Raw genomic sequence first — 26,227 nt, forward strand, 5'->3', positions numbered from 1 at the left:
GTTGCGATCCCACGAAAAAAAAAGAAACAGTGCGAGAAGATTTTGTGGATTTTTTTTATCTGACGCTATTTCACGGGCACGAATAATTGTGCGGGAGACGAATCAAAGTGCGAGAAACATTGTTGGGGTTGCGGCAACTGCGTGTGAGACGAAAATAAGATCCGAGCAGGGTATGAGCGCAACGTTACGACGATTGGACTAAAGCGCTAAACTTCGCTTTTACGCCTTGTAGAGCATTCCGCCTGAGGCTGTTTGCCATTTTTTTCATTTGAAAAGAAAATCAGCAGTGCCCGAGTGTGAACTTTTTCGTTTTGTTTTCCTTAAAGAATTTTTGTCTCGTAGGTTTTCTTTGTTATTTTTTTTTTTCGTTTTTTTTGCTTCCTTATTTTCCGCGGCCCGTTTTGCGTGCGCCAATTTTGGTTGAGTGCTCTTGTTGGACATTTTTTTAAACTGGTGAATATCGGTGCTACAGGGAACGAGAAATAAGTGAGGGTTTTACGAAGCGCCCGAAGCTCTCGTCCTCGTAAACCGTGCCATTGATCGACTCCTCTTAGGCCTCAGGAACTCTTAGTGCCATTTAAGGGTAAGTTTTCAATGTCTCTGGCTTCGGGGCCCGTTTTTTCAACCCCCCTTTACAGTGCCTGCTTCCTACTTTTATTTCATTCAATACTTTTCGCTGCGAAACAACATTCAATTTCGTACGAAATTTGGCAAAATAAATGAAAAGAATCGACGAGTGTCCAAGAATTCATTTAATTAATCGCTCCATCAAATTGTTTTCAACTTTGTTTCTGTTGTGCCGAAAATTCACGTCGCTGGGGATGATAAGAATGGCAGAGAAACCTGAAAATGAATTTTGTCCCCTCCTTCAACGTTTCTTTCCACCGCGATATCAAAAGTTGACAAACTTTTTTTGGAATTTAATTCGGAGGCTCGACGCTCGAACTCTCTCACACCCTCGCTCGACCCAAGCCCATGGGACTCGTATTTAACTTTGCTTAACGAAGTTTTGGGTCTTTTTTTCTTTTATTTTTTTGGCCTGTCTCTCTCTCGCGCGTTGACGTCGAGCTCCAGGGATCGAGAAATCGCCACCTGCTCGACCTTTTTTCCATTAAAATTGTTTTCGTCAATGTATTTTCGCTTATTTTTCTACCCAAACTGAGTTCGATCGCCTTTACGCGTTAATCAATCGTAAACAACGTCGAAATTGGGTCCGTTTCGTGATTTTTTTTCTAATTATTTAAATAAACATTCCAAAAATAATAACATTTACTGACTCCAATTTTTCGCTCGAATTGCAGATTTTCTCGAGCCTGACTCTCCCGTTCGCGAGTCTAAAATGTCGTCGTCAAATATGTTAAAATCCGGTACGTGAGTGAGACTAATTTCGGACCGAGTGCGAGCCAAAGTTAGGTTTAAAAAAAAAGGGGAAAAGCAATTGTGACTCCGAAAAGCTTCGAGGGAAACGGGAATCACGGCGGGCCCAACGAACAACTGTCTGAACATCAACCCCATCGGCGACAACAACAACAACATGTCGTATCTCGCCCTTGACTCGAATGCCTGGCAGGTAAGTTTTGCAAGTTGAATGAAAAATAGGAGAGAAAAAAAAATAAAATAGAAAAACTTCCCGGAAGGAACATCGTCGATTGAAATATTTTCAATATTTTTTGCGTGAAATTTCATTTGAAAGCGCACTAAAGAAATATTCGCGTTGGCGAAGCACTGCCGATGTTTACTAAAATTGACTCTCCGCTCCTCGAATTACGGTTTACCTCATTTTCCGATCGAAACCCATGAAGTTGCGAGTGAAACTCACCCTCCCCGAGCGTCTCGGCCGTGCTCAGACTCAATGGAGTAATAACTTCGTTACCGAAGCGAAGAAAAATAGCCGGAAACTAGATTCGCACCCGGCCGGTTATTCGGTTAGACCGTTCGGACCGTTTATACACGTTTTAAGCATGATTCAGTGATCGTTTTTATGGGGGAGTCGAAAAAAGATTGTGGCGTTGTAAAAAAAGCGGAAAGTGTGGCAACTTGAAGTTTTCGGTGGCCAAAGCAGCAAAGCCTTCCCGCTAATCCGCGTGACGAAAGCTTTCGAGACTCGGAACGCGGGACCGGAAATCTCCCCAAAGCACTGGGTTTCCTCCCAACTTCCGGTTTCCCCTCAAAACGAAGTTACTCCAAATTCAACGAAATCGAATCTCTCGCCCCGAGACAACCGAGAGCCTTTCGGACCTGAGTCGTTGGACGTTCGAGTGTGAAGCGCCCCATAGTTCGATGGAAAAAAAAATCTTCCCCACCCGTTCCCTTAACAGCTGAGCGCCGCGAATCTTTGTGTTCTCACGAATTTTCATTTCGACGAAACGTTTTGATGTGCGCTCAAAGTCAACGAGGGCGCAACGTCGATAAATCGAGTGGCTCGTACGACCTCTCAATCTTACGTACAAATACGAGAGGCCGAGGTGGGCATCCCGACCAAAAGAGTATTTGCACATTTTCCAATAAAGCATGATCCGGTCACGTGCCCTGACCTGAGTGACGGTTCGTGTCTTCTCTTGGAATAACAAGGGGTGCAAACACGAGAGCCTATACACTCGTACACGAAATGACACTCGCTCGTGCCTCGTACACGTACACGGATAAATCCTACTCGTCCGAGGGATTATCATACTCTCCTGCCGCAACTCATTCACAGACCAAATTTGTCGGCGTCTCATCCGCCGTGGGAGCTCCGAAAATCATTAGTCCCAAATAATATTGCCGCGGTAAGATCTCAATCGTCGTTGAGAATCGTGGCAAAAACAAGTTTTTATCTCGTCTCATTGTTCATAATATTTACTGTGCAGGGCCTCATCGTCGTTTGGATCACAGTTTCCAGAGTTTCATTTTTAAAATTTTGCTCACGTGCTCATAGATTATGCTAAAATGGGAACAAATTCAAAATGAAGAAAAAATTTTTATCGAAAATTACTTCCGAATCCACAAATATCTAAAAACAAATTAACTTTTGCCACGAGGACCAAATTCAGTTGTAATCTGCATCATTCTCGTGAGTGATTGTCCCAGAAGTATAAAAAAAAAAACTATTTTCCACGAAGTGGCAAGCTGAAAACCTTTGATTATCGATTTTTTGTGTTTTTTTCCTCTCACTCGTCTTAGAGTTATTTCAAAAAGAAAAAATTCAAAGGAGCTCTCGATGATTAGAGATTTTCTCGTAGCTATTCAAAGGGCTCGAGTTAATTATTGATCTGCTAATTGATTTTGAACGTTTGGAATTTCAAAGCGCCAGGGATATCGCGAAACCCTTAAATTTGTCATTTGTCATTGCATTCTTAGCCCTTAATACATGATTCACACAGGCTCGGGTATATCTGTGTATGCACAGTGTAGATTGATACACACGCTCGTATTGTGTATTCAACGGCACATGAAGCGATGAGAGGGAGAACAGTTGGTGGCTACATCAAAAACTCCGACGTACTTCAAAGTTGCTTACTGCTGATGTTCCATCCCGCTCGCACAGTCGGTTGGAAAATCGTTGTCTGAAAGGGTACGAAACGTCACCGCTCGCTGGCGAGGAAGGGTGAACGAAAAATAAATGATATCCGAATTAGTGTAATCGCGTGATGGTTTGCAAGGGAAATAGTCAGACGGATGAATGCTCGCGCATATTCCTCTCCTTCTCTCTCTCGCTCCCTCGTTCTTTCTCTCTCCGACGTGAACCAAATGGAAAATTATAGGGGAGAACAAATTGCGTTTCAATTTCATTTTGGTTTGAAATAACCGTGATGACGTGTTACTGCGAAGGGTTGCTTCCCCAAGGTTATTCAATCGCAATGAGAGATTTTCAATATCTTTGTGTCCCTTCATCGATTCTCTTTTGACCGCTTTAACGAAATGGAGATAAATAAATAACTGGAGTTCTCGAATTGTTATAAGCTTCTAAATAACTCGGATCAGGATGAAAAGTATTTTTGGAATTTTTCAAATTTCGTCTTGAGGTTTCCAAGACAAATGGAGAGGCGGAAACAAAAAATTGATTTCCTGCCATGTCAATTAACGAAGGCGGTGGTCAAGGTGCCCGATTTTCATTCCGCAAAGGGCTCGATTCATCGACAAGTGCATGGATAAAATAACTGAAAAAAACGTTACCAAGCTTTTTTAACCCACAGAATTCCGGGTGCCCCGGGTTGGCTCGAGTGCCCGGCATTGTCCCGGTTCGTGTTAAATAGTTGATAAGTAAAACGAGAAAAAATCGTGGAACGATCTATGGATTACAGTTGGGAAACGTGGCTCGACCTCATTTACCATGTTTCTGAATAAATGATGAAGCCTCTGACCCCATCGTGGGCACGAGCCATGATTTAACCCGTTGTTTAAACTGAATGACAATGAGACCGGGTGCCCCGGTAGATTTACTGTACGCACGCCTTCAACGAGTCTATTGAAAATGGAACATTACACTCGAGATCCCTCCCAATACGAGAGAAGGAGCCTCGACACCACCAAAACACGCACACATACGTTAATACTTTGCCCTTGAAAGCCAAAGCCTGGCGCAGTTGCACTTCATTGACAGTTGAAGAATAGCGGAGCATTTCCGACTGCAGCATTCCGAGGAACGAGACAAATTTTTGACTCGGGCATCGAGATACTAAAAAACCACCACAAAAAAATGAAAAATTGGATTTTTTTCATAGAATATTTTATCGAAGAGTAAAAGACGAGTATTTTAAATCGAGAACTCAACGAGGCTGAGGGAAGAAACGGAGCTGACGGAATTCATCCGGTAGGAGACGTCAGTCGGTCGAGGGAGCTTGATCAGTCAGAAGGTGTCTCGGATATTTCCTCTCCATCTGGTATTTCATTGCGCAATAAAAGAGGAATAAAAAGTTGATAAAAAGGGGGCAGTAGAGGATGGAAAGGTGTGTACGAAAGAATGTGGGTGGTTCGGGCGAAAAGCTGGAGCAGAGAGGAGGAAGAATTGGAGGGTGGACGAGTTGGGGGTACGAGGTTGAAGCTTCGCGGGCTTGACACCCTTCTTTGTTCTCTTCTCTTGAAAAAGACGACACAGCGGGCTCTTTTTTCCACCGGGTATGTACCAGTCGCGATGTATTTTTTTCCGCTGACAAAGAGAAATAATGACTAGTCCAGTGTTCAACTAATATTTGCTTCCAACTTTTTTGAGATTTTGCGAGCCGTCTTTCCGATCTTTTTCCGAGCCTCTGTGCTCTGTCAGAATGTACATTTTCTTCTTCCTCTCTTCCTTTATTTCGTGACTTTTTTTGCGCAAGACGCGAGCAGGCTGCCTTTGTCATGTGAACTAGACGCGGCGTCGAGACGTTGCGACACGCCGGGTCCTGCATCGCTTCGAGTTCCAAGCACACACCTATAGTTAGCTTACTCGACGACACAGAGGCTGCTACGAGTGCCAGTTTTCCCTTGAAGATCGCACAGAGTCGCCTGCCCCAGCCTCCCCGCTTCCCCCCATCGCGGATACCCTGAAGTTGTACATATTCGCGTGTACATATTGTCATGTGAACTAGACGCGGCGTCGAGACGTTGCGACACGCCGGGTCCTGCATCGCTTCGAGTTCCAAGCACACACCTATAGTTAGCTTACTCGACGACACAGAGGCTGCTACGAGTGCCAGTTTTCCCTTGAAGATCGCACAGAGTCGCCTGCCCCAGCCTCCCCGCTTCCCCCCATCGCGGATACCCTGAAGTTGTACATATTCGCGTGTACACCTAGTAGCTCTTTCTCCAAAGACACCCTTAGTCATAGTTTGTCATTGCCAACGTGTATATTTATATTTAACCTACACGCACGTAAAAGTGTGCTTTCCTCTCGTTAGCGTCTCGCAGACTCTGGCCAGGCTTACAAAGAGCTCCGGTAACGCTCAAAGAAGTGACTCTCAAGAAACGAAAGAAAGAGAGAGAGAGACAAAAAAGGCTTGCACACAGATGCTCCGGTGAGTGGCTTAGTCCACTTTTCTTCTCACAAGATGGAAGTTGCTGGACCAAAGCTGCTTCAGCGAGATGCTGCGTCTAGAAAGATGAGTTTTTCTGCTTTTATTTTATCTTCTAGAAAGTGTACTGGTTGGCTTTCACGCGGTTGCGGAGCGCGTCGATCGCTTCGACGTCCGGATGAGCGGAGCTTCAAAGGATCATTTTATGCAGAATTTGATTTCCAATTAATCGAGAAGGTCCCTCGGTGCACAAACGATCTTTCACACCGTTTTTACAAACTCTAGTCCGTGAGTCACGTGAACGCAGGGCTCGAGGAGAGTCAAAAGCAGCGTTTCAAATATCATATCCCCGAGTTACCAAGTCCCTTGGAGGGTTCGAAGCTTCGACCCCAAATGCAGTCGGCCGTTGGCTCGATCAATGGGGTGCGATAGACGTTGGTCGTGGTTTTCGAACGGTTCTCTCATCCTTTGCGTCCTCCTCGTCATGCAGGTCCTTCCAATATGGTGGTGGTGCGGTAAAATCGAGTTAGACAAATTAACCATGAAATAGACTCCCTCCGCGCGCTCTCTCTCTCTCTCTCTCTCTCTCTCTCTCTCTCTCATGGTGGCCCTTCCAACGAGGGCGTTTCTCTTCTCGTTGTGCGCGTACCGCGTTCAAACGCCACTGCGGTCCGAGGATGCTCCGATCGGTTGGTCTTCGCGAGCGAGGGAGGCTGTTCCATCCGTTTGTGGGGACAAGTTTGTCCTCAAATTCACGAGGATACATGCCAGGAGCATGTGACGGAGATAATCCGGAGAACCACTTACCGGTCTCTTGGGTCATCAGGCTTTCGAGCCTCTTGATTGACCTGTCGCCGCTTCGGAGAGTTTCGCGCTAAGCTGAACCGGAACTACTTGCTATTCCGTCCGCATAGAATATCAAGGGGTCGCTACGGATCGGGCTTCCGTTCAGTTATTCATATGTGACTCCGAGTCCATTGGGGATCGTTTGAAAACGAGCTGGAAATGAAGGTAAATAGTTCGGAACGTTTACACGCCTTCGTTCTGCTCATGCTCGTCGTTCTTGCCATGGGTTCCTGCAAATGCGGGCAAATAAAATGAAAACAGTTTTGAAAGGCGGGGCTGCTGTGAGTTCAAACAGAAAATTATGATTCCTGACAAATCCTCCAACGTTACTCACTTCCACGGGCTCACGTATTCCGAAACAAAGGAGAGATTTTCGCCGATGTCTTTGACAAATAATAAGGCGATGGAACAACAAAGACGCCCAGCGAGAGCCGGAGGTAAAGAAAAAAACATTGAATGAGAAAAGAGAAGAGCGAGGCTCGGCAAAGACCTTTTTCTCATTAGCGGCACTTTGAAGCGTCCCGCCCACAGTTATGACAAACTAGATTAATTCCCCGGCCGCACAAATAATCACAACAAGAAACAACGAAAGATTGGCAAGGGGAGGACGCCTTGAAGAATCGAAAACGACTGTTGCGCGACTCCCCATTCGTCCGTTAATCGTTTATTACAAAATTATAACCGCGTCAGTCGCATTCCTCCGCACCTGTTCGCGAACAGCCTCGCGGCCTCAGTCACTTCTAACCGCTTCTTTCTGCCCGCATTCGCCGATGCATCCAGTGACGAATGACAGTTTAATCTCTCGTGTCGCTTGATTTTCGACGAGGACTCTCCGCATCGCGCCCTTCAAGGTTCTTCAGTCCTCGCTGTGCAGCAGGACGCTCTCGCCCCTCGTATTATCCTTTGCACTTGACAACTCAAACACTTGTATTCACGGTAAACGTGAACCGAGATTCTCAACCTTGGAATAACACACACCGAAAAATCACGATCAATATTTGATTATTAACGAGCGGATAATCCAAATAGAAACTTTGATTAACTGAGTTTAAGCGCATCCCATTTTATCGCAGTGATCATAAATTCAATGGCAACTTGCAACATCGACTGATTGAGAATCGATTATATTCTCCAACCGCGAATGAACTCAGAGTCGTATCGCAGTGATTGGATCGTAATAAGGGACGCGCCAGTGTTTGGACACTTATTAGAAGATCCCCAAGATCTCGGGGGTTCCGAGCAGCATCTCGTTTCGACGGTGGTCCAGCAGAGCATCTCGTGGCAAGGATCCAAAGGTTCTCAGTCGCCTCGCATTCACGTTCGCCTGACTATATACATGCCGAGTCTGGGCAGTTTTCTCGTTGTAAAAATTCCGGATCGGGTTAAAGATATTCAAAGGGGTTGGGGGGGGGGGGAGGGGGGACTCGGAGGAGGACGGGAAGAGTCTCTCTCCATAAGTGCGGGTGGAAGCGAGGATCGCAGAATGAAACGCGCCGAGGAAAGAATTGAAGAGAAAAAAGGGGATAGAGAAGGGGTGAGTTTATAACTCACGTCAGGCAGGTAATTAGCCGCTTTTGGCCAGCTGTAATGGACCTGGCGCGCTAAGCCACTGAGCGAGGCAAGACCCTTAACTTATTTAAATGAACCGGTAACCCATGTCCATGTCGAGCCACGCAGAAATAGAGAAAGAGAGCAATTTTTTTCTCCCTTTTTCTCACCGTCTCACTTTCTCTCTCGTTCTTTTTCACGAGGCTTCAAACACACGCGTGGATCGCAGACGCGAGAGGCAATATAGAAAAACCATTTATATTAAGCGCGCTCTATTCCGGATGCCGCGGACCTCCGCAGCCCTTAGTGCCCTTCGATTTATTCCACTTTCAATCTGCTCTGATAGCTCTCTCGGTTGTTTTTTTCGACGAATATTATTCTTCCATTTTCTCCACACATAAACAAGGCTCGGTGAAAATGTTCGAGTTATTCGGATACGCCGTTTTGACGCGGGAACGAGGTCGAACCAATCGAAATCTCATTCGCTCAAATCCCTTATTGATTTTATATGCTGAACCGTGCAAATTCGTCATTCGAGTTCTGATTGAGAACTTCTTATGGATGTCTGCGTACGCGTATTCATGAGGGTAACAGACGAGGCTGGAGAACGACGGAGCAAGGGAGAGCGCGACTGTGTCGGAGATGGAGAGTCGAGATCGTGTAAGAGGATAGTGCACGCTTTGCCAGGTCCACAAGGGTCCTTCAAGCGGAGCTTACTCGACTAGAAAATTGAAGGAATACACGTTTTAAAGTGGTGAAGTGAAAGCATCACGGTGTGCCGGGCTCTCTTTTTTCTCGGCTCCAAAGTCCGAAAAGTCTCGCGGGGACTAAAAAAACACAGCCTGCGACTTCGATTTTCGGGGGCCGAACATCCTGAAGGGATTTCGATTCGCTTCTTCGAGGGTTGATGGCAGATTTGTGGCAAGCGAGGTCGAGCCTCTGTGCTCCCCCGTCCCGGAACATTGATAAAAAAGTGTACGAGAAGACGAATGAAAAAATGAGGTAAAAAAGCGAAAAAGCATCGCCGAGTCGGTGAAAAAATATTTGGATGAAAAAAATTGCGAGTAAAAGTGCAACGTGTAGGCGTGTTTTTCGTAGACGAAAGTTTTCAGAATGATTACGATCTTCCGCGTCGTATATTATAATTCGATAATGATACGACCCCGAAGAGAGTCTCCAGGCTCTCGGCAACCTCTCCTCCCTGGACCCATACAATTTTCAAAAATATGTGTCCATACACAGACATACACGTACGCGTGTGCGTACGTGTGGATATTATAAAAAGATGCTAATCACAGCGTTAGTCGCTACTCGAGATCCCTATAATCTTGGTCCCCTAGAGGACCTCACTGCTTCGTCGCCTTTTTTTCCCTTTCTTTTATTCGTGCTTTTTCAAAGATGCGTACGAAAAATGGGTATTAAAACATCATCACGAAGCGAGACACATCGCGTTTCTTTACTATCGCGATGAAGCATCGGATCAAAAAGTCCCATCAATCCCCGCACGAAAATGCCTGGCTTTCCGCTCTCGATCGAGCCTTTCTCACTCTCTCTCTCTCTCAACGTATAACAATCATAATGAAAACAATGATAAAACACTGCGATCTCGAAACACACAGCCTCGTCGATCTCCCCAAAAACACTTTGCGAATTATCTTCCCCGCGCGCGCTCCCTCGGGCTATGTATGTTTATGCGCTTTTTCGATCGCCACGTATCAGAGCCGGCTGCGTTCGAGTCTCCAGAACCCAGCAGAAGACTCTCGGCGTAGAAAATTTGATAGAGAAATTCGAAGCGGGCATACGCAATGGTGTGAAAAAGCGAGTGACAGAAAAAAGACTTTCAATGAGAGCGAATCGCTTGCACGCTCATGCTTTCAATGAAGTGCCAGCGTAAACCGCTTCGAGCTAATCGAACTGATGACTATTTAATAGACGACGATAAAACTGTATCCACACACCGTTCATGCATATCCGGCAAATATTAAAGAACATCCGAGAAACGTAAATTAGCCGGAAGGTTATAAAACATTGCCGAACGAAATGATATTGTGGTGCACGAAATTCAAGAATAGCTGCGCTCCTGCGCGTGTGTCATTACCTCGAAATATAACCAGCGGCGTAATTCATCTTGCAAATTTCGCAGTAATCTACTTTTTTATTCCATCAAATTGGCTTTCTCTCTCTCGTTCTCCCTTTTCTATTATCTCTTCTCGCCTCTCTCTCTTACTCTCTTCGCTTTTTTTGACATTCGCTGCTTTCTATGAACCGAATTACGAGTTAGAGCAAAAGTTTAAGAGCAGAGCGGGAGTTGGTTTACGCGAGAATTAGAAGTGAAGAGATAGGCGAGAAGAGAGCAGCGGAGGGGGGAGCGATAACTCTCGTGCGTATTTGCCAAACACGCAATTTATCGCATTGGGAATTTTCTTTGGATCGCGATTAGTTTCCAGATAAATTCACGTATTACCCGCCGCATACTCTCGCGTTCATATTCATAATCCATTCGATAGATTATCGTTTATCTGTGCAAGATTTAGCTCGAAATGCTTCCAATAGGACCGCAAAATTGTGTCTAATTATATCTCTACAATGTGCAATCAAACATTTTCTCTAATAATAACGTTGAATTCCGTACAATTCGATGGTGTATTTTGGTATTAAAATTACGAGGGTTAAATTTTACCTGAATCTGAAGAAATTAAGCGACGTCGACGTGCTCGATTGGATTGTTTCCGACGATTATAGAATCTTGGCAAATAAGATGAATCATTTCTTCGTCACTGCGTCGCTCTTCCAACTGGGAGTAACGGCGCAGCCGAAACTATAGTCGAAAGTGTTTGAAAAGACGGTGCAAAGTTTTTGGGTAATTTAGCGGTAACTCGATAAGTTTGTTTCAAGCAAACGCTTGCGCATCGTTAACGTGAATTCTCCACTAGCTTTTTCTCTCTTTTCGACCTTACTTTTTCGTTGCTTAAAAATTCACGACGCGACGTTTCCTTTTGAACACACGTCCAGAGAGTAACTTCGAGTCTTCCGAAAGGCTTTGAGCCGTTGCGCGTACAATTTTGGTGTCTCGAGTTCTATTTCTCTTTTATTCCTTTCTTTTCTTATCTCCCTTTTGTTTCGTTTCATCGAGCAGTCTCTCTCGTTTTTTCTCTCTCGTCCTCGTCTAATATCTCGTGGCTCCAATTAGTTACGAACGTCGGGACGCGGTCCGTCCGTTATACAGTTCGTTTCTTTTTCGAGTATCTTTTCGTTTTGTGCTGCGCTCGTTCGTTCGCCTTTTCGTTCATATATGAGCCTCCTCAGCTTCATTAAGAAACGGTAATGTGTTTTGTTTCTTCTCTCTTCTCCCCCCGCCCCCTCCCCCGGACGGTTTTCTTCACGTGTGTTCGCGCGCGTCTATACACTTGAATATTAATATACACACGGCGAGCCTGTTATACTTTACAATCGCTCGTTCTCGCTCTTTTAATAATCCCAAAGCGTACAACACAACACTGGCTCGCTTCCGAGATTTATTATTTTCGGACTATACACCTTGATTCCTCGCTCCTCGTCGCTCATCTCTTTTTCTCTTTTCTCTTCTATTCCCCATAGATAAGCTCGTATGCACTCGGCGATGCACCGTCCATATCGACCAGCATCTTCGTTCTCCAACCGCTTTTATTGCACTTCGCGTAGTTTGTTTGTTTTTTCATATTTTTTTTTTTTCGATCCCTTTTCCATATTTTATGCGCGATTCGCATCCACACTCGTGGAGAATCCTCTCGAGTGTTTTGTTCTCGTCGAAAGGGCCGGTAATGAGAGCTTCTTGGTCATTGGTGCGGAAAATATTGCTCGATATCGCTGGAGAATCCAGCCGCGGCACCAGCTGACTTCGTACCTTGGAAGCCTCTTGAACATTTTTCTCCGCGCAGTTGAAAAAAATGATTCGGCCTATTGAAAGGGAGATGATCAATCAGCCGAGGAGATGAGAGAGAGAGAAAAAAGAAATTGTCGAGTTTCACGTACGCGCGCGATGCCAAATTTATAACCTCCCGCGATCTAACGACTGCGAGAGCAACGTGGAGTATAATATAAAAGAGAGTTCAGGTAGTTTATACGCGTTATACGACAATCCACGATAAATCATGGACCTTCGTCTCCCACCCCGAAAGCCACCTCGACGCCGAAATCTTTAGCCTAATGAGTTTTTAGTGTGCGAGCTCTCTCGTGCTCTCGCCCGGATTCGTTCGCCCTCTCGGTCCTCCTCGCAGCTCGTCGTGAATACTATCAAACGACTTCCGAGGCCCTGTACGAACGTCGGATGCGGCATAAATTTTTTCCTCCATTTTTTAAATCAATTCATCAAGAACGGGGATTAATTTGTCGACGGACAAAGCCAAGAGATTGTTTGGCGCGGTGACGCCCGGCCATTCCGCGAGCAACTGTCAACGCGGACACCGCCGATCGAGAGAACGATCGCAAAACGATGATAAATACGAAAAAAAACATTCGCGAATTTCTCAACTTTTCGATCCGGTGAATCCTTTTCAATAATTTTTTATTCGAACCGAAGAAAGTTCTCGTCTCCGGCGAGCGAGTGACGACACCCGGCTCTTTCGGCCCATCACGTTTCTAATCCAATATCTTACGAGCGTGACAGATCGGTAGTCTAAACAGAACTCTATCAAAGAAGCAGAGGCAGTGAAGGAGAATAAAAGGCGCCGGTGATTCGGTATGCACATCCGTCATGGAGCGTTATAAGCCCGGGCCCGCTCGCGGCTAGAGGTAAGCGAGAAAGAGAGAGAGAGCAGGGAGCGAGAAAACGAAGGATGAAGAAAGAAGGTGTCGGAGTTGAAACCCCGCGGGGTACCACGACCCCCGTGGCGAGCGCACGACTCCTGTAAGAGCCTCCGTTCGAAAATCGCGCGAGACTCCCGCTTCCCTTCCGTTTTATTCTATACCGCGAGAGCACACATGACTCGGCGTGAGAGGGTTCGACCTCTCGCCCGTAGCCTCGCGCTCCTGACCTCCGTTCACCACTCGATCCTCTTCACTCTCCCTTCGAACTCTCACAGCGGCCTCCAATTACGTAAACTCTCATTTCTCACCGGTGCCATTATTGATTGAATTCTCTTACGTTGTTGCGCCTCGAACATGTACGAAGAGCGGAGTTATTTTCGGACGAACGTTGGAGTAAATGTTGGAAAACAAAATCCGAAGACTCGAGCAAAAGGATTTTTTTATTCGAACTAAAATCGGAGTTGCAGACTCACTTCGACACGAGTTCCTCATGACTTTTGCGCCTCCTAAGGCCCCGTTGCACTCCATCCAGTACTTAGCCCTTTCATCGGAAGCAGAGTGTAACAAGTAAAAAAAGAGACGATTCTATTAAGCTGTATACCGAAGGCTCCGGTGGGGCTCATGCTGGTTTCCTGCTCCCTCTCGTGGCCGTAACAGGGCGTAGGGTCAGCCCTGTAATTAACCGGTAGCAATTTTACTCCGCGGCTCGCGAGGAGAAAGAGAGCGAGGGAGAGAGGAGAATCGAACGTGTTGAGGTGGCCAAAGAGAACGAGCAGAGGATGTATAAAGCCAAGAGTCGACGAGAGTGAAAAAGCAGGAGGAAGAAGAGCCGAGGGGGAGGAGGCCGGGGGGAGGGCTTTTATTGGCCGCTTATTGGTTATTTTTGGCTCCGAACCGCCTCTGGCGTAAACGCTGGGCACGTGGATCGGCAACCCCGCGGGGCATCCCGGAAAACGGAAGTAGCCAAGATCCAAGCCCACGAGAATCTTCCGCGCGAGTCCTTTTCGCCCTCCTTCAAACCCACGTATATGTTTACGCTCCCGTATATTTTTCTTCTCCTTATTTTCGCTCCTGGATTCTCACAAACGCAAAACAAATTCTAACACCCGAAAACCACACAAGGACCTTCTCCTTCTCGAGAGTCGTGAAAAAGCTTGCCCCTCGAACGCGAGCGCAGCGAAATGTCCAAAATTTTCGGAAAACTCCAACGAGACCACACAAATTTCGATTCTTCAATCATCCAACGATGTTTTTCCATCAATTTTAGCTTCGAATGCGAAATTCGCAAATATTTTTCTTTGTAGAGAACTATTCGCATGTTTTTTCAATGGTGGTTGGATGTTTTTTATTGATGCAATCGCGGAAAATCGTTCGTTTATTCGTGTCCTCGTTGCATGAATAACGCCACGATTCTTCCCCCTCCCCCCCTTAACGCCGCCCAATTGTATATCTGCATCCCCCAATTGTATAACGCACTCGAGAGTCTAGTGATACTCCAAACACACGCTCAGTTTGTGCGGGGTCTCGTTTGCTCGAACAAAAGTGAAAAGCTCCTTCTCTTTCTCGTTAATGATACAGTATCATGATTTTAGTTTGGCGTTGAACACACGTGTCAAATCGGCCTCTTCGCCACTCGAGTTTCATACGCGTGTGCGCGCGTACATGTGTTTGGCTAAGCGAAGAGCACTCAGGACGAATGGGCTCACGTGGCTCGCTGGCTGTTCATCGGTCAGGTCCGCATTGATTGTTTAATGAGAGCTTTCATCAGCTCTCTGAACTTCAGCGGAACTAAAATTTCGACAAAATCCATGACAATACCATGGAACCTTCCACGGTTTATTATCAAATGCGAATTATTGTTTGTCTCGGAATCGCAGAGTTTGCGGGTCTCGTTGAGTGTTGGGAATCGGCAATAAAAATATTGGCGTCGGGGTCAAAAAGTATGGCAAGAAACGAACACGACGGTGAAACGGGAGTCGATCATTTTTATCGCTACTTTTAAATGTTTAGAGAATTAGGAAAGATAGCCAAGATCATCGGGGGTCCAGTTTCACGGTGGAAACGAAAATAGGCCTCGACGCGAACCCCTCACGTTGGACGAGTTAAACAAATTAATTGGATTCTCCATTATTAATTGGCTTCTCAATTTCGTTAAATTGAAACTTTCATGAATCTCTCTGCCTCCCCCGCTCTTGAAATATTTTGTGGACTGTAAATATGCACAATGAGAGTACGTATCGCGATACAATGGAGTCTGAATTATTTTTAGCGACGCACGAATCATCACAGCGTAGAATATAATACAAATTTTCACGTGGCTTCGTTACCTCCAACACTTTTGTTAATCGAGAGTTAAACGTAACGGTGGATTGCCACTTTTCGTCGAATGCTCACTCGCTCGATATGCTGAACCCAACAAATGCATAATTCAAATTGCGTTTAAAGTTGTACGTACACACAGAAACGCGAATCTGCGACATCGGTGATCTCGTTAAAAAGGCAAACTGTGCTGGTCCAGCGAACGTTTATGTGCAAAATTCGATGAAAATATCGTTGGTACTCTCAACGGTGGAAAAACACCTTTTGACGAACGACTGGAAAATGAATTTATCGCGTGGTCCTCGCGCGCTAAGATAATGCGAAAAGGACCAGGTGTAAAAGAGAATCGACGGCGGGCTGCAGTGTCGAGGGGTCAAGAGAAGGAAGGAAAAGACAGAATGTCTTGCTCGCGAGAAATCGCCTGTAATTAAATGCTGTAACGGGCGAGCTCACCGAATCGGGTTATTTTAAACGGAGCTTTTAAAGCTTGCGCACCTTTGCTCTCTTTTCACTCGAGTCTTTTCTTCCTCCTCCTCCTCCTCCTCCTCTTTCTCTCTCGCTCGCTCGCACTTTCTTGCGAAAGGGCGCAACATTTCAATCAACTCGTCAACGATGTCCCCCTGAGCTATACCAAAAGTTTTGCTCCAGCCTGCAATTACTACGTTAATTAAATCAATATATATACTCGCTCTAACGGGGCCACACTGCCGAAAGCAAAACTCCCATGTAACTACAATTCTCATTTCGTCTTCATCCCTCGGATCGAAGCCAAGAAAGCAACACCTCTTCGTGACGTGACGACCAATGAAGATACTTCGAGCTCTGCCAAACATCCCTCTTTTGTAATAACTATATTTCACCGTGGAGTTCACTGACCCCGTTTTATCCTCCGAATTCACTTAATTATTGGGCCATCCTTGGCTCGGAGATCTTCGTCCAGTGACCCTTTGGATTTTGGCGATTTTGGCTACTAGATTCATCCCGTTTGCTCGCAACGGGGACCGAAAATTCTGCAAAAATTCTTCGAATCTCGATTCAAATCGTCGCAGCAGATGTCTCCGCGTTTTTTCTCCAATTTCGTGCAGATTTTTTTTTCTTTGACGTGTTTGAGAAAGTTGAAAAAAATCGACCCCAAAGGACCGCCGGTGCGCGTCCCTTCGCATCGGAAACCCAAAACTGATGGTTAATTATTTTCGCCCCTGCCAGCGCGTTCTCCATTTCGCTTCTCGTGCGTTAAAAACCGAGGGAATTTGCACGGCCAAGGGCGAGCGAAGGGTCGTCGTAGTTTTTTCCGTTTGCTTGTTTTTTCTCTCTTTTTTACTTCGTGCCACGCGCCGCCACGTGACTTGAGAGCGCGGGCCAGTTGGAGCGAGCGGTAAAAAGGAAACGAAGGCTTGCGCACCGAACAAGCCTCTTTTCGGTCACGCGCGAGTATTATACCGATAACACTGAGAAACGAGCCCTCGGACAAAAGATTATTGAGAGGTCTGTCCGCGTCTCTTGTGCGACGTGCAAAACGCACTCGGCAACGAAAAATTACGCGGCGCGGGTTCGGGACACGACGACAGCGGAGGAACATTTTTTTTTCGTGATGAATGAGCCAGCGAGAGAGGAAGGCCCAAAAGGTGTAACGAGAGACTTTTATCGGCAGGATGATTAAATAATTAAACGCTCCCCGCTCGTATTATACTCGACGAGCTCATTTCGCGCTCTTTTCGATGTTACACATGAGTACTTGTTAGCCCCGTGACCTCCGAGAGTCTCGTGCATCGCTGCACTTTTTTTATTTTCTTCGTAATCGATGGATATTTTCCTCGCCTCGATTCACGTTTTTTTACGTCGTCCAAGTCTCCGAGGAAGACTTCAATTACTTCCCCCCGGAAATAGTTTTTCCAATATTTTTTTTAGTGCGTCGAAGGTTGCGAATACTTTTCAACTTTTTTTGTCACATTTTCGGCTCCCTGCGTATGCCCGAGTTTGCCACCTTTCACTCTCGTTATTATCGGGAAGTTTAGCTCGAACGAGAGCTCCCCGTAAGGTTTAATAATTGAATCGTCTCTCGCCAATTTTCAGGCACAAGCCACTCGATCCTATCGTAAAGGAGCTTGGCGCGATAACCAGGTGCTCTTTAGTCAATTACCGAGCGCAAAACGAGCGCCGAACCGAGAGATGCTTTTACGTCCGACGCGTATAGCGTGCTGGTACTGGGAATAACGATTTGGTGCTTCGAATTTTCGAACACACGACTCTGGCATTGTACCTGGTGCGTTTCAGGCTTTTCCGTTCAGTCGGATTCTTACGGATGGACAATAAATAAATGGGCGGTGTGGCATAAAACCGAGGGAACGAGTATCAAAACTGAGCAATTATTAAGCAAAAGACTCTCTTCGAAAAATTACAAGCGCCGAAGTATTTCCATTTTCCATAAATATTTGGACAAAAGATTTCGTTTTCAAGTCTGCCGAGACAGCTGCAACTGCGAGCTCTTATACTTTGTGCGCATGTGAAAAAAGCCATGATCAATGTGAAATTATGGTAAACGCATATGCGAGTGCTCGCTCAAGAAGAATACGCGAGAGAGAGAGAGAGAGAGAGAGATTGAGAGAGCGCGTTCGCGAGATCTCGTACGTATACAAAGCCCAAAACCCTTCTGGAGAAGAATCCGGGCTGCTCGGAGAGCCTCGCTCGTATTCTCCGGGTCTATATATTCGAGCGTACCCTTGGGCGACGCTGGAGCATCGATACACTTTCAGTTCTCGAATTCTCATTCTTCTTTCCCGAGCGATTCTCCATCCTCTTGGATTCTTTCCTCGGCAGGTGTTTTTCAAGCATCCGAAGCGGCTCGATTGGTCCAGCAGGAGCGTGTTTTAAACAATCGATCCACATCGAGACCTTCCAATTGTTTTATAATCTCGCAACTCCAATTTTTTCATGAATCTGAAGAGCGTTGGAGACCAACGATAAGAACGAAAAAAAAATTTGCAATTCTCCAAAATTTCTCCGCACCATTTCCTTGAATTCCAGCCTTCCCAACTTCCTCATTTTTTTTCCTACAAAATACCTTTCCGCCCATCGAACGAAGCAGCATTTCCCAACACGAGATTCCCCGCAATTGAGCATATTAAAATTCATCGTTTTATCATTCGAATAAGAACAGCTCGATCCGTCTTTGTTGAGAAGTGGGAAATGGTGAGCAAATTTATACAATTTCACGTATAGCCGCGTATATCTGCGTCTCAGTTCATATTCATGCACAGCTATTTGTCTATCTATCTATCTATCTGGGATTCTACTCCCTTATAGCAACTGCTATACCTTCGCTGAGATATTCCACAGCTCCATCTTGAATTCCGCAAACCGGCTGGCGTTGCACGTAATCTCTGGCGTACACTCTTCTTTCTCGCCCTGAGGCCACGGAGGGCGGACGAGGGGGAGGAGTGGGGAAGATCGTCGGGGGGAGGGGGTGGGTTATGGTGGTAGCTTCGTGGTCTGTTGGCGTGGCGTAGTAGTGATCGTACTACTGCTGAGCACATGGATCGAAACGAGGAGAAGGGTCGGGAGAGTAAGATGAGGAGAGAGGGGTCGCGAGAGAAGAGCGAGGGAGGGAGGAGGGGGGGGGTGGGCGAGGACTATTTCATCTCCACGCGATAAGTCACGATAGGAATCTTGACGATCGATTGCTCAGACTCGCTTTAAAGGCAGCCCCATATAGTCGCGGCAATCGTAACAACGAGAAAAACTCACGGTGGGAGGAAAAAAAAGGAAAATTCGCGGCTCCGATTCAACATGAATTTTTGCTTTTTTATGTTATCCGAACACTGTGGAGTTTGAGCACATTTTTTTGTGGAAAACTTATCCGTGGATGTAGGAGAAAAAAAATGGTACGGTCAATGTTTGGGCTTCGCATCGGGGTGAAATTTCTCTCCTTCCCTCGCGGTAACTAGCTTTCTTTGCTTTGTTAACCTCAATATTGTTTGAGCATCGGTGTTTTCTCGTTGCTCCCGTTTTTTAAATCTCCTTCTCTTTCTTTCACTTGCTCCCCGCCCCTCCGCGTGGCAACGCTCGTTCGGGAAAAGCTGCCAAAAAGAGCGAAATCGTTCGACTGAATTCGCAGTCGGATAACTATCGCGCGGGTATTATGAATCCATGAACGCGAATAAACGTACTCTGTACGTCGAGTCCGCGGGGTACGAGCTCGCTCGTTCACCGCGTCGCGGGCTTTAGTCGTTTTATCGTCACTCGTAAAGTGTCAGAATTATGCTAATACAAAGTGGTGTGTTACGGTAGGTAGTTCTTGTGGTGGGGCTCGAGGTATATTGCTGTGTATACGTGTCGCTCCTTTTCCCATAGCCCTATATATACACAGGTATACTTATAAATTGAAGAAAGTCGCTGGTACCTCTCGCGAGGTAGGAAAAGTGACGTGACAACTCGAACCTCGAGGGGCCACCTCGTTTTGCATATACATTTATATAGAACAGCCTCGACGGAGGATGAAAAAATCTCTAAATAAAAACGTTAAAAGCAGAAACGTGCGCTCACTCGTTACGTCTAATTGTGAGAGGGCTTTGATTAATCCTCCATTCGGGCGAAATGCATCCTCGTGCGTTAAGGTGCTTCAAATATTTTCCACACAGACAGGCCCGAGCGCAAACTCTTGCACGTTTAATGTTCACCATTCTCTAGTGAGATGAGTGTGCCACACCGCCGAGCTGCTTCCAGCTAATCGCAAATCATCGCCATCCTTGCGACCTCATCGCAAACAACTCGCAACAACTTTTATTTATCAATATACACGTACACGTGTACGTCTCTCTCTCTCTCTCTCTCTGGCTCTCCGTACTCGAGAGCTCATGATTGGGTGCTTTGAGCTACAGAGAGAATCTGGCCGCGTATGGAGAGTCAGATTAAATGACAGTCGCTCGGAAGCCATTCGTCACTCTCTTGGTTATGCCGCATATATATATATATACATATGAATGCTCAAATGCCCCGGGTAATCATCGGAGCTATCGGAGCAATTACCCAGTTGTAATTCCATGCGTACCTGTACACTATCTTATGCATTATATTTATAGATAGGCGCTCATACGCTTACTTGGATCGTATTATACGTGCGGTTTCCTTGTCCTCCTCCGCACATATCGCGAGCTCGCATCTCTGCTCGCGCGGTCGAGCCTTCTCGGAAAGACATCAGTGGCAACGAGCGATATGGCCTTCTGAATTGAAAGAGAAGAAAAAAAATATTAAAATAGAAAAGAAGAAAAAAAGTAAGACGACGATGTCTGGGTACGAAATAATGACGAGAAGTACTGGGCAGTAGTGGGCGAGGAGTGGGGGGGGGGGGGGGGGGGGAGAGAAAAAATTGCATGTTGTATGGCCAGTGTCCCAGTTACTTGAATAATCGTCCTGCGCTCCTTGTCCTATAACTTTGATCGTGGGAGGGCATATTTGTTACAGGCATTTTAATCTCCTGGTTTTTCCACTTTTTTTTTCTCTTGGTTATTCGCGCGTTGATTATTGGAGTAATTGGACACTTCTAGGATTACGCCAGATTCGCGAGATCGAATCTTTCGTTTAATGGGCTGACTTTACCGCAACAGGATCCAATGGGATGCTGGGAGAGGTTGTTTTTTTTTATTAGAGAGTGTAATTGGATGGTAGAAACATCGAAAATGTGAGGCTGAGATCCGATCGCGCTCGCTTGACTCTTTCCAATGAGGCAATTCTACACTTCTCGGGATTAAAAGCCTGAGATCGGAGCGTCGATACTTTTCCTTGGTTTTTCTCGATTCGATGTCGCAGCCCTCGAGAGCTGGAGGACTGAGAACGATTTGCTGGAAAAATCGCAGTCGCGGTGGATTGCGGGAAAAGAACAATGCGCGGAATTACCAGAGCAATTCCGATAAATTGACGTTGATTGCTTACGATCGCGGGACTCATTTAACGCGTTTGCTTGCGATTTTTCATCGCGGAATGGTCATAGAAAAGGGCGCGGTCGTGGGAGACTCGGGAGGATGCCTCGCGGGCACAAATTTGCAAGCGGAAGAACGAAAAACATCAAAAGAAGTCGAAGCAGGAGGAAAAAATGTCAACTGGCCTCTTTACGAATAAAAATGTACTCGATTGGAGCATCAGGGGAGAGTAAGGCTGAAGGAATGAGACGACGGAGGACGACAACGGAGATAACGTCGTTCTGGTCAGCAAGAATTAAAGGGTGGGTCTGCCAGAGAGGAGCACGGATATACGAAGAGTTGATAGCTTCGGGCTGATAGATGTTGGCTAATTATGTGCTGGACCGAGAAATCTTGGCCTCGAAGAATACTGCGTTCTCTACCACGTACACAAACTCGCATGTGTGCACGTATATCTAAGATGTATATACCAAATAATGCTGGACCGACAGAGAGCAATATCGTCCCTGGCCCTCTCCTTCTCCTCGATCTTCTCTCCCCTCTTGCTCTCTTTTACATTCGATGTTTTCTCTTTCTCGCCCCTCAGCCATATCGTACACCGACCACCCATTGATACGAATAATTCGCCAAGAAACTCTCTCCCCCCTCGCCACTTTCTGTTGGCTTTTTCTCTCTTTCTATTTTTCACTTTTTTCTTCACGTACTCACATACAGAAATTTCTTTTTGCTCTTGCAAGCTTCTCCCCTATGGAAAGGGACACAGGCTCGAGAAAAAATCTTTGTTTTTTACTCCTCACAACAGACGCTCCCTTTTTTCATCCCCCGAGTTGTTTTGTACCTTTTCGCTTTATTGCTCGTCCCGCATCGACTTCCTTCGGACACCTGCTCTCGACCACCACTGCAAAAAGTTTCAACCCACTCGCCAAGATCGCCGAGATATTATGATATCAATGGCGCCAAAAGTCGAGGGCGTGCTCGCGCAGTACTCGACGATTTAAAAGTCCGCCTTTTTTTGGCCGCTCTGTTAACCAGGATATTTGAACCTCGGAGCTTTTTCGGAGACGAAAAAAACTCACGTTTAGTAAAAAGGACCAAAACGCCGACTTTTTTGAGGCGAAATGAAACGACGTTAAAATCTAATTCGAAACTTGTTGACTGTTGGTACAAAGCTTCAACCAAATATTCGTCTGTCCAAGCATCAGCGTCCAGGACCGTCACCACTGATCCGCGTAATGAGCTACAACGTACACACAAAAATGATTTCAAATCATATTCGAATGATCACAGATTTCCAGGGGAACGCGAGCAACGCTTTTGTCGCCGATTTACTCTGCGCACTCACTGCTGCGACCTCATTAGACTTGAATCGTCGATTATTCGAATGACGAGCGAGGACTGAAAATCCGTTTTGGTTTTGACGGACTCTGATTTTCCACAGCAACGCAGTAGAGTCGAATTTCCAAACAAACTATACATGAAAATGTAACGATCGATGGGTTTCGTCGATGAAATAATTTCCATAATTTCGCTACTTCCCACAAACAGGTGCGACGCCGACTCGAGGTTTAAATATTCTGCTTATTTATTGTAGAAATATCAAAATTCGGAGAACTCGTTGCACTCGCTCTCCCGAGCAATTGTCCAATCCTTCCGCGATCACGGGCCCTCGTTCACGACTTTTTATTGAAGCAAAGAGGGACCTGTCAGCAGAGCAGGATGCAGGACTAACTGAAAGAAAATTGACGTCCGGTGCGCTTCTGCCCAAAGCTTCGAGTACAGTAGAAACTCGATTTTAATTCCGGACAAAGCAGGACGAGGGATTCTAAGAAACGGGAAATTTTTTGCGCTTCAAATTAACAAGAAAGTCCCAATTCTTCAAGTGCACACCGCGCGCAGAGAACGAGAATTCCTTATCTCCTTTAAAATGATAAAAAAGCAGAATCTTCGAGAACAAAGAGGAGCAGCGGGGGGGGGGGGGGGGAGGGAAGAGCAGGTGAAAATTTATAAGGACGATGTACTCGGGGAACTGACGCATGGCGCGAGAAACACCTCGTAAAGTATTTCGTTTACAGGCGATGAGAAATACGTTTTTCTCTGTACTCCGAAGCTCGCTTTTACCCTTTTTTTATTAACCTCTTTTTATTTTGATGGTTCTTCTCTTCATTGGAGTGTATTTCTTTTCTTCTCCCGGTTCTTCGGCGCTCTCGCTGTAGAAATTGGCCCCACGGGCATTTCGAGGGATGATGCGCTTACTCTAACGAGCTGTGGTTCGCACTGCAACTCTTTTCACATAAATATATACACGCCTATATACTCATATTTATTTGCTTTTATGTATGTATTAATACACAATTATGCGCGTACATACAAAGAATATTTTATTCTCGGCAACTTTACAAACATTCCTGATTTTAGACTAATTTTCCAAGATTTTTAAAAATTATTATTCTTTCAAAGTCGAATGCAATCGCGTTACGTTTTCAATGGGAAAAGACCCTCGAGAGTAGAAATGATTAAGTTCGGACACAAAAATCCCAACTTTAGTGATTCTCGTAATTAACCGGAGACTCTGGTACTTTAGCTCATTTCGAAGAATCTAGGACATCGAAATATGCGATTAAAAAATAAAAAGTAACCATCTCATGATGTGTAACGAGATAAAAAAAAGAGGAAGAATCGATGGAAAAAACAAGCTCGGCAAAGGGTGAATCTTCGGAATAACGAGAGGCACGTTAAAAGACCTGGAATGCTGGTGACTTTGAAGCGGGAGCCCTTAATTGGACAATTACGTTTTGATTAATTGTCCACACGTGTATATAATACGTGTCCATATATGCTAATACACACGCGTCTCTATACCTGTAGTCACGTCAGAGCCCCGGGGACAAATAGAAACGCGGTGATTAAGCGACTTTGCATTGTCGCATATACCTCTAGTTATAAACCTCCGAACTCTTTTTCTCTCGCTCTCTTCTTCTCTTTCTCTCTCGCGATAAATGAAAACCTTGTGAAATTGCGTTTGCGCCCAGTCTGTGCGTTCGACATCGGATATCTATGGCTGATCGATTTGACCTGGGGCATCCAACAAACCTATCGGTACACTCTCGCTCTATATATTCTCGTGTGTGTATGTTGTGTACCTGTACGTATACAAAGTTATAGATGCGGAGAGCTCGCGCGCAGTATCCATGTCCGTCTCTTTCGTTCGCCCTTGCGCTCGCTCTCCTCCCACGCACGCGAATATGCGCGTTCATATTTAAAGCGTGGTTATTTTGCTACGCATTGGTACGTCGGTATGGCGTGACGCGAAAAAAACGAGACGGCGTATGCGCGAGAGCAAAGAGAGTCGACAGAGGAGTTGACGCATGAGGATATTTGGGGAAAAGAATATTTGAGGCAAGTTGCTTTTATGTCATTTCTGAATTCGGGTTTTTCTGATTTTCATCACCGGAATCGTAGAAAACTGCGTTTGCACTTACTTTTGGATGGTTCTCGGTCGTTCGAAGTGTTTTCTTAGTAAAAAGTAAACGCGTCGCCGAAAATGTGGGTCACGACGCGGCCCAGTCGCCTCTTCCGCGCTGCTTCGATCTGCAGTCTCTTTTGAGACTGTCCGAAAAGCATCTTTTGTGGTTTAAGGGGGTCCTTTCATCCCTGGGTAAATGACTCAACTGCTCTGACCCGAGAAAACAAGTCAAGCGCGTCGTTATCTCTTTTGCCCTCGAGATTTTCGGAAGTAACGGGGAGTCCTCGAGAAAAGTGGTCCAAACGATTCCTCGGGAGATGAACGCTCAGGAAAAATGAGCTTGTGACTGGAAATGGCTGAATTTTTACGGAGCTGTGCAATAATTAGAAAAGAGGATCGACGAGAGGAGCAGGATCCGTCAAAAGCTTCCAATTTCACCTACGAAAAATCCGGAGAAAGAGGCTTTTAATTATAAAAGAAAAGTATCTACGCGAGCTCGGAGCGAAGCTCGACTTATTTTTTTGCCCCTCTTTATAATTTATCCATGCATTGGGGCGTCTGTGTTTATCGCGGAGCAGGGGGATTGGGGCAAGATATTCGTCTCTGGTTTTCGAGTTTGAGACCCCCCCAGGCACATTGGTCATCCACCCACAAGAAGGAGCCCCGAGAGAGAGTCTGCTTCAAGAACATTCTTTTTCTACGACCTTGGTCGCTCGTCGGATGCGCAAAATTCGCGAATACACACTCTTGCCCGATCGCGATGGACCAAACTCTCTTTTGCTCCATTCTCTCTCTTTCTCTCCCCTTTTTCATGACTCCTTTTAGAGTGAAAGAACAAGAAAGAGAGGAAGAAAGACAAGATGAAGAACAAGGTGGAGGCGTTCGTTCGGTGGTACTGGCCCTGTAATTGGGCCCAAACTCTTAGCTCCGCTCTTCTGTCCTCTTTTCTCTCTTCCTCTCTCTCTCTCTCTCTCGCTCACTCTTTCTTCTTCTTTTCGCGGCCAACAAAGATTATACACCCGCATCTCCTGAGGGCAACTTTTGCGGGCCAAGCAAACGCTTTTGCTTTGCGCTCTCTTTCGGTCTGTACTACTATATATCCACGTATACATACATATATATACACAACTTTGTGTACACCTATATATAATAAATAAAGGTTTATATATGTGTTAATATATTTATATATAAATATATGCAGCGTAGAATATGCAAGTTTTTTTTCCGTACGCATTTCGTCCCTGTTCTTCGCTCTTTCGCTCTATGCACGGGAGAAACTGGGGCAATATGGGGTATATCGAAGGGAATATCCTGCTTTTTAAAAGTTTGAGAAACTTCATCAATTATGCTTATTCTTAAACACCGTGAAGGATTGCTAA

The 26,227-nt window shown here is 45.7% G+C and overlaps 1 protein-coding gene across 1 annotated transcript in view; it reads left to right on the forward strand.

Moving 5' to 3' along the window:
- Window positions 1-1,184: 1,184 nt before the first annotated feature.
- The window catches only part of TfAP-2 (transcription factor AP-2), a 153,117-nt gene continuing 128,074 nt past the window's right edge, over window positions 1,185-26,227 (forward strand). The window contains exons 1-2 of the mRNA XM_043430579.1: window positions 1,185-1,211; window positions 1,302-1,570. Coding sequence (XP_043286514.1) covers window positions 1,535-1,570 — 36 coding nt within the window. The 5' untranslated portion in view covers window positions 1,185-1,211; window positions 1,302-1,534. The remainder of the gene's footprint in view (window positions 1,212-1,301; window positions 1,571-26,227) is intronic.

The sequence above is a fragment of the Venturia canescens genome, chromosome 10, assembly GCF_019457755.1.
Source record: "Venturia canescens isolate UGA chromosome 10, ASM1945775v1, whole genome shotgun sequence".
In the NCBI taxonomy this organism is placed as follows: Eukaryota; Metazoa; Arthropoda; class Insecta; order Hymenoptera; family Ichneumonidae; genus Venturia; species Venturia canescens.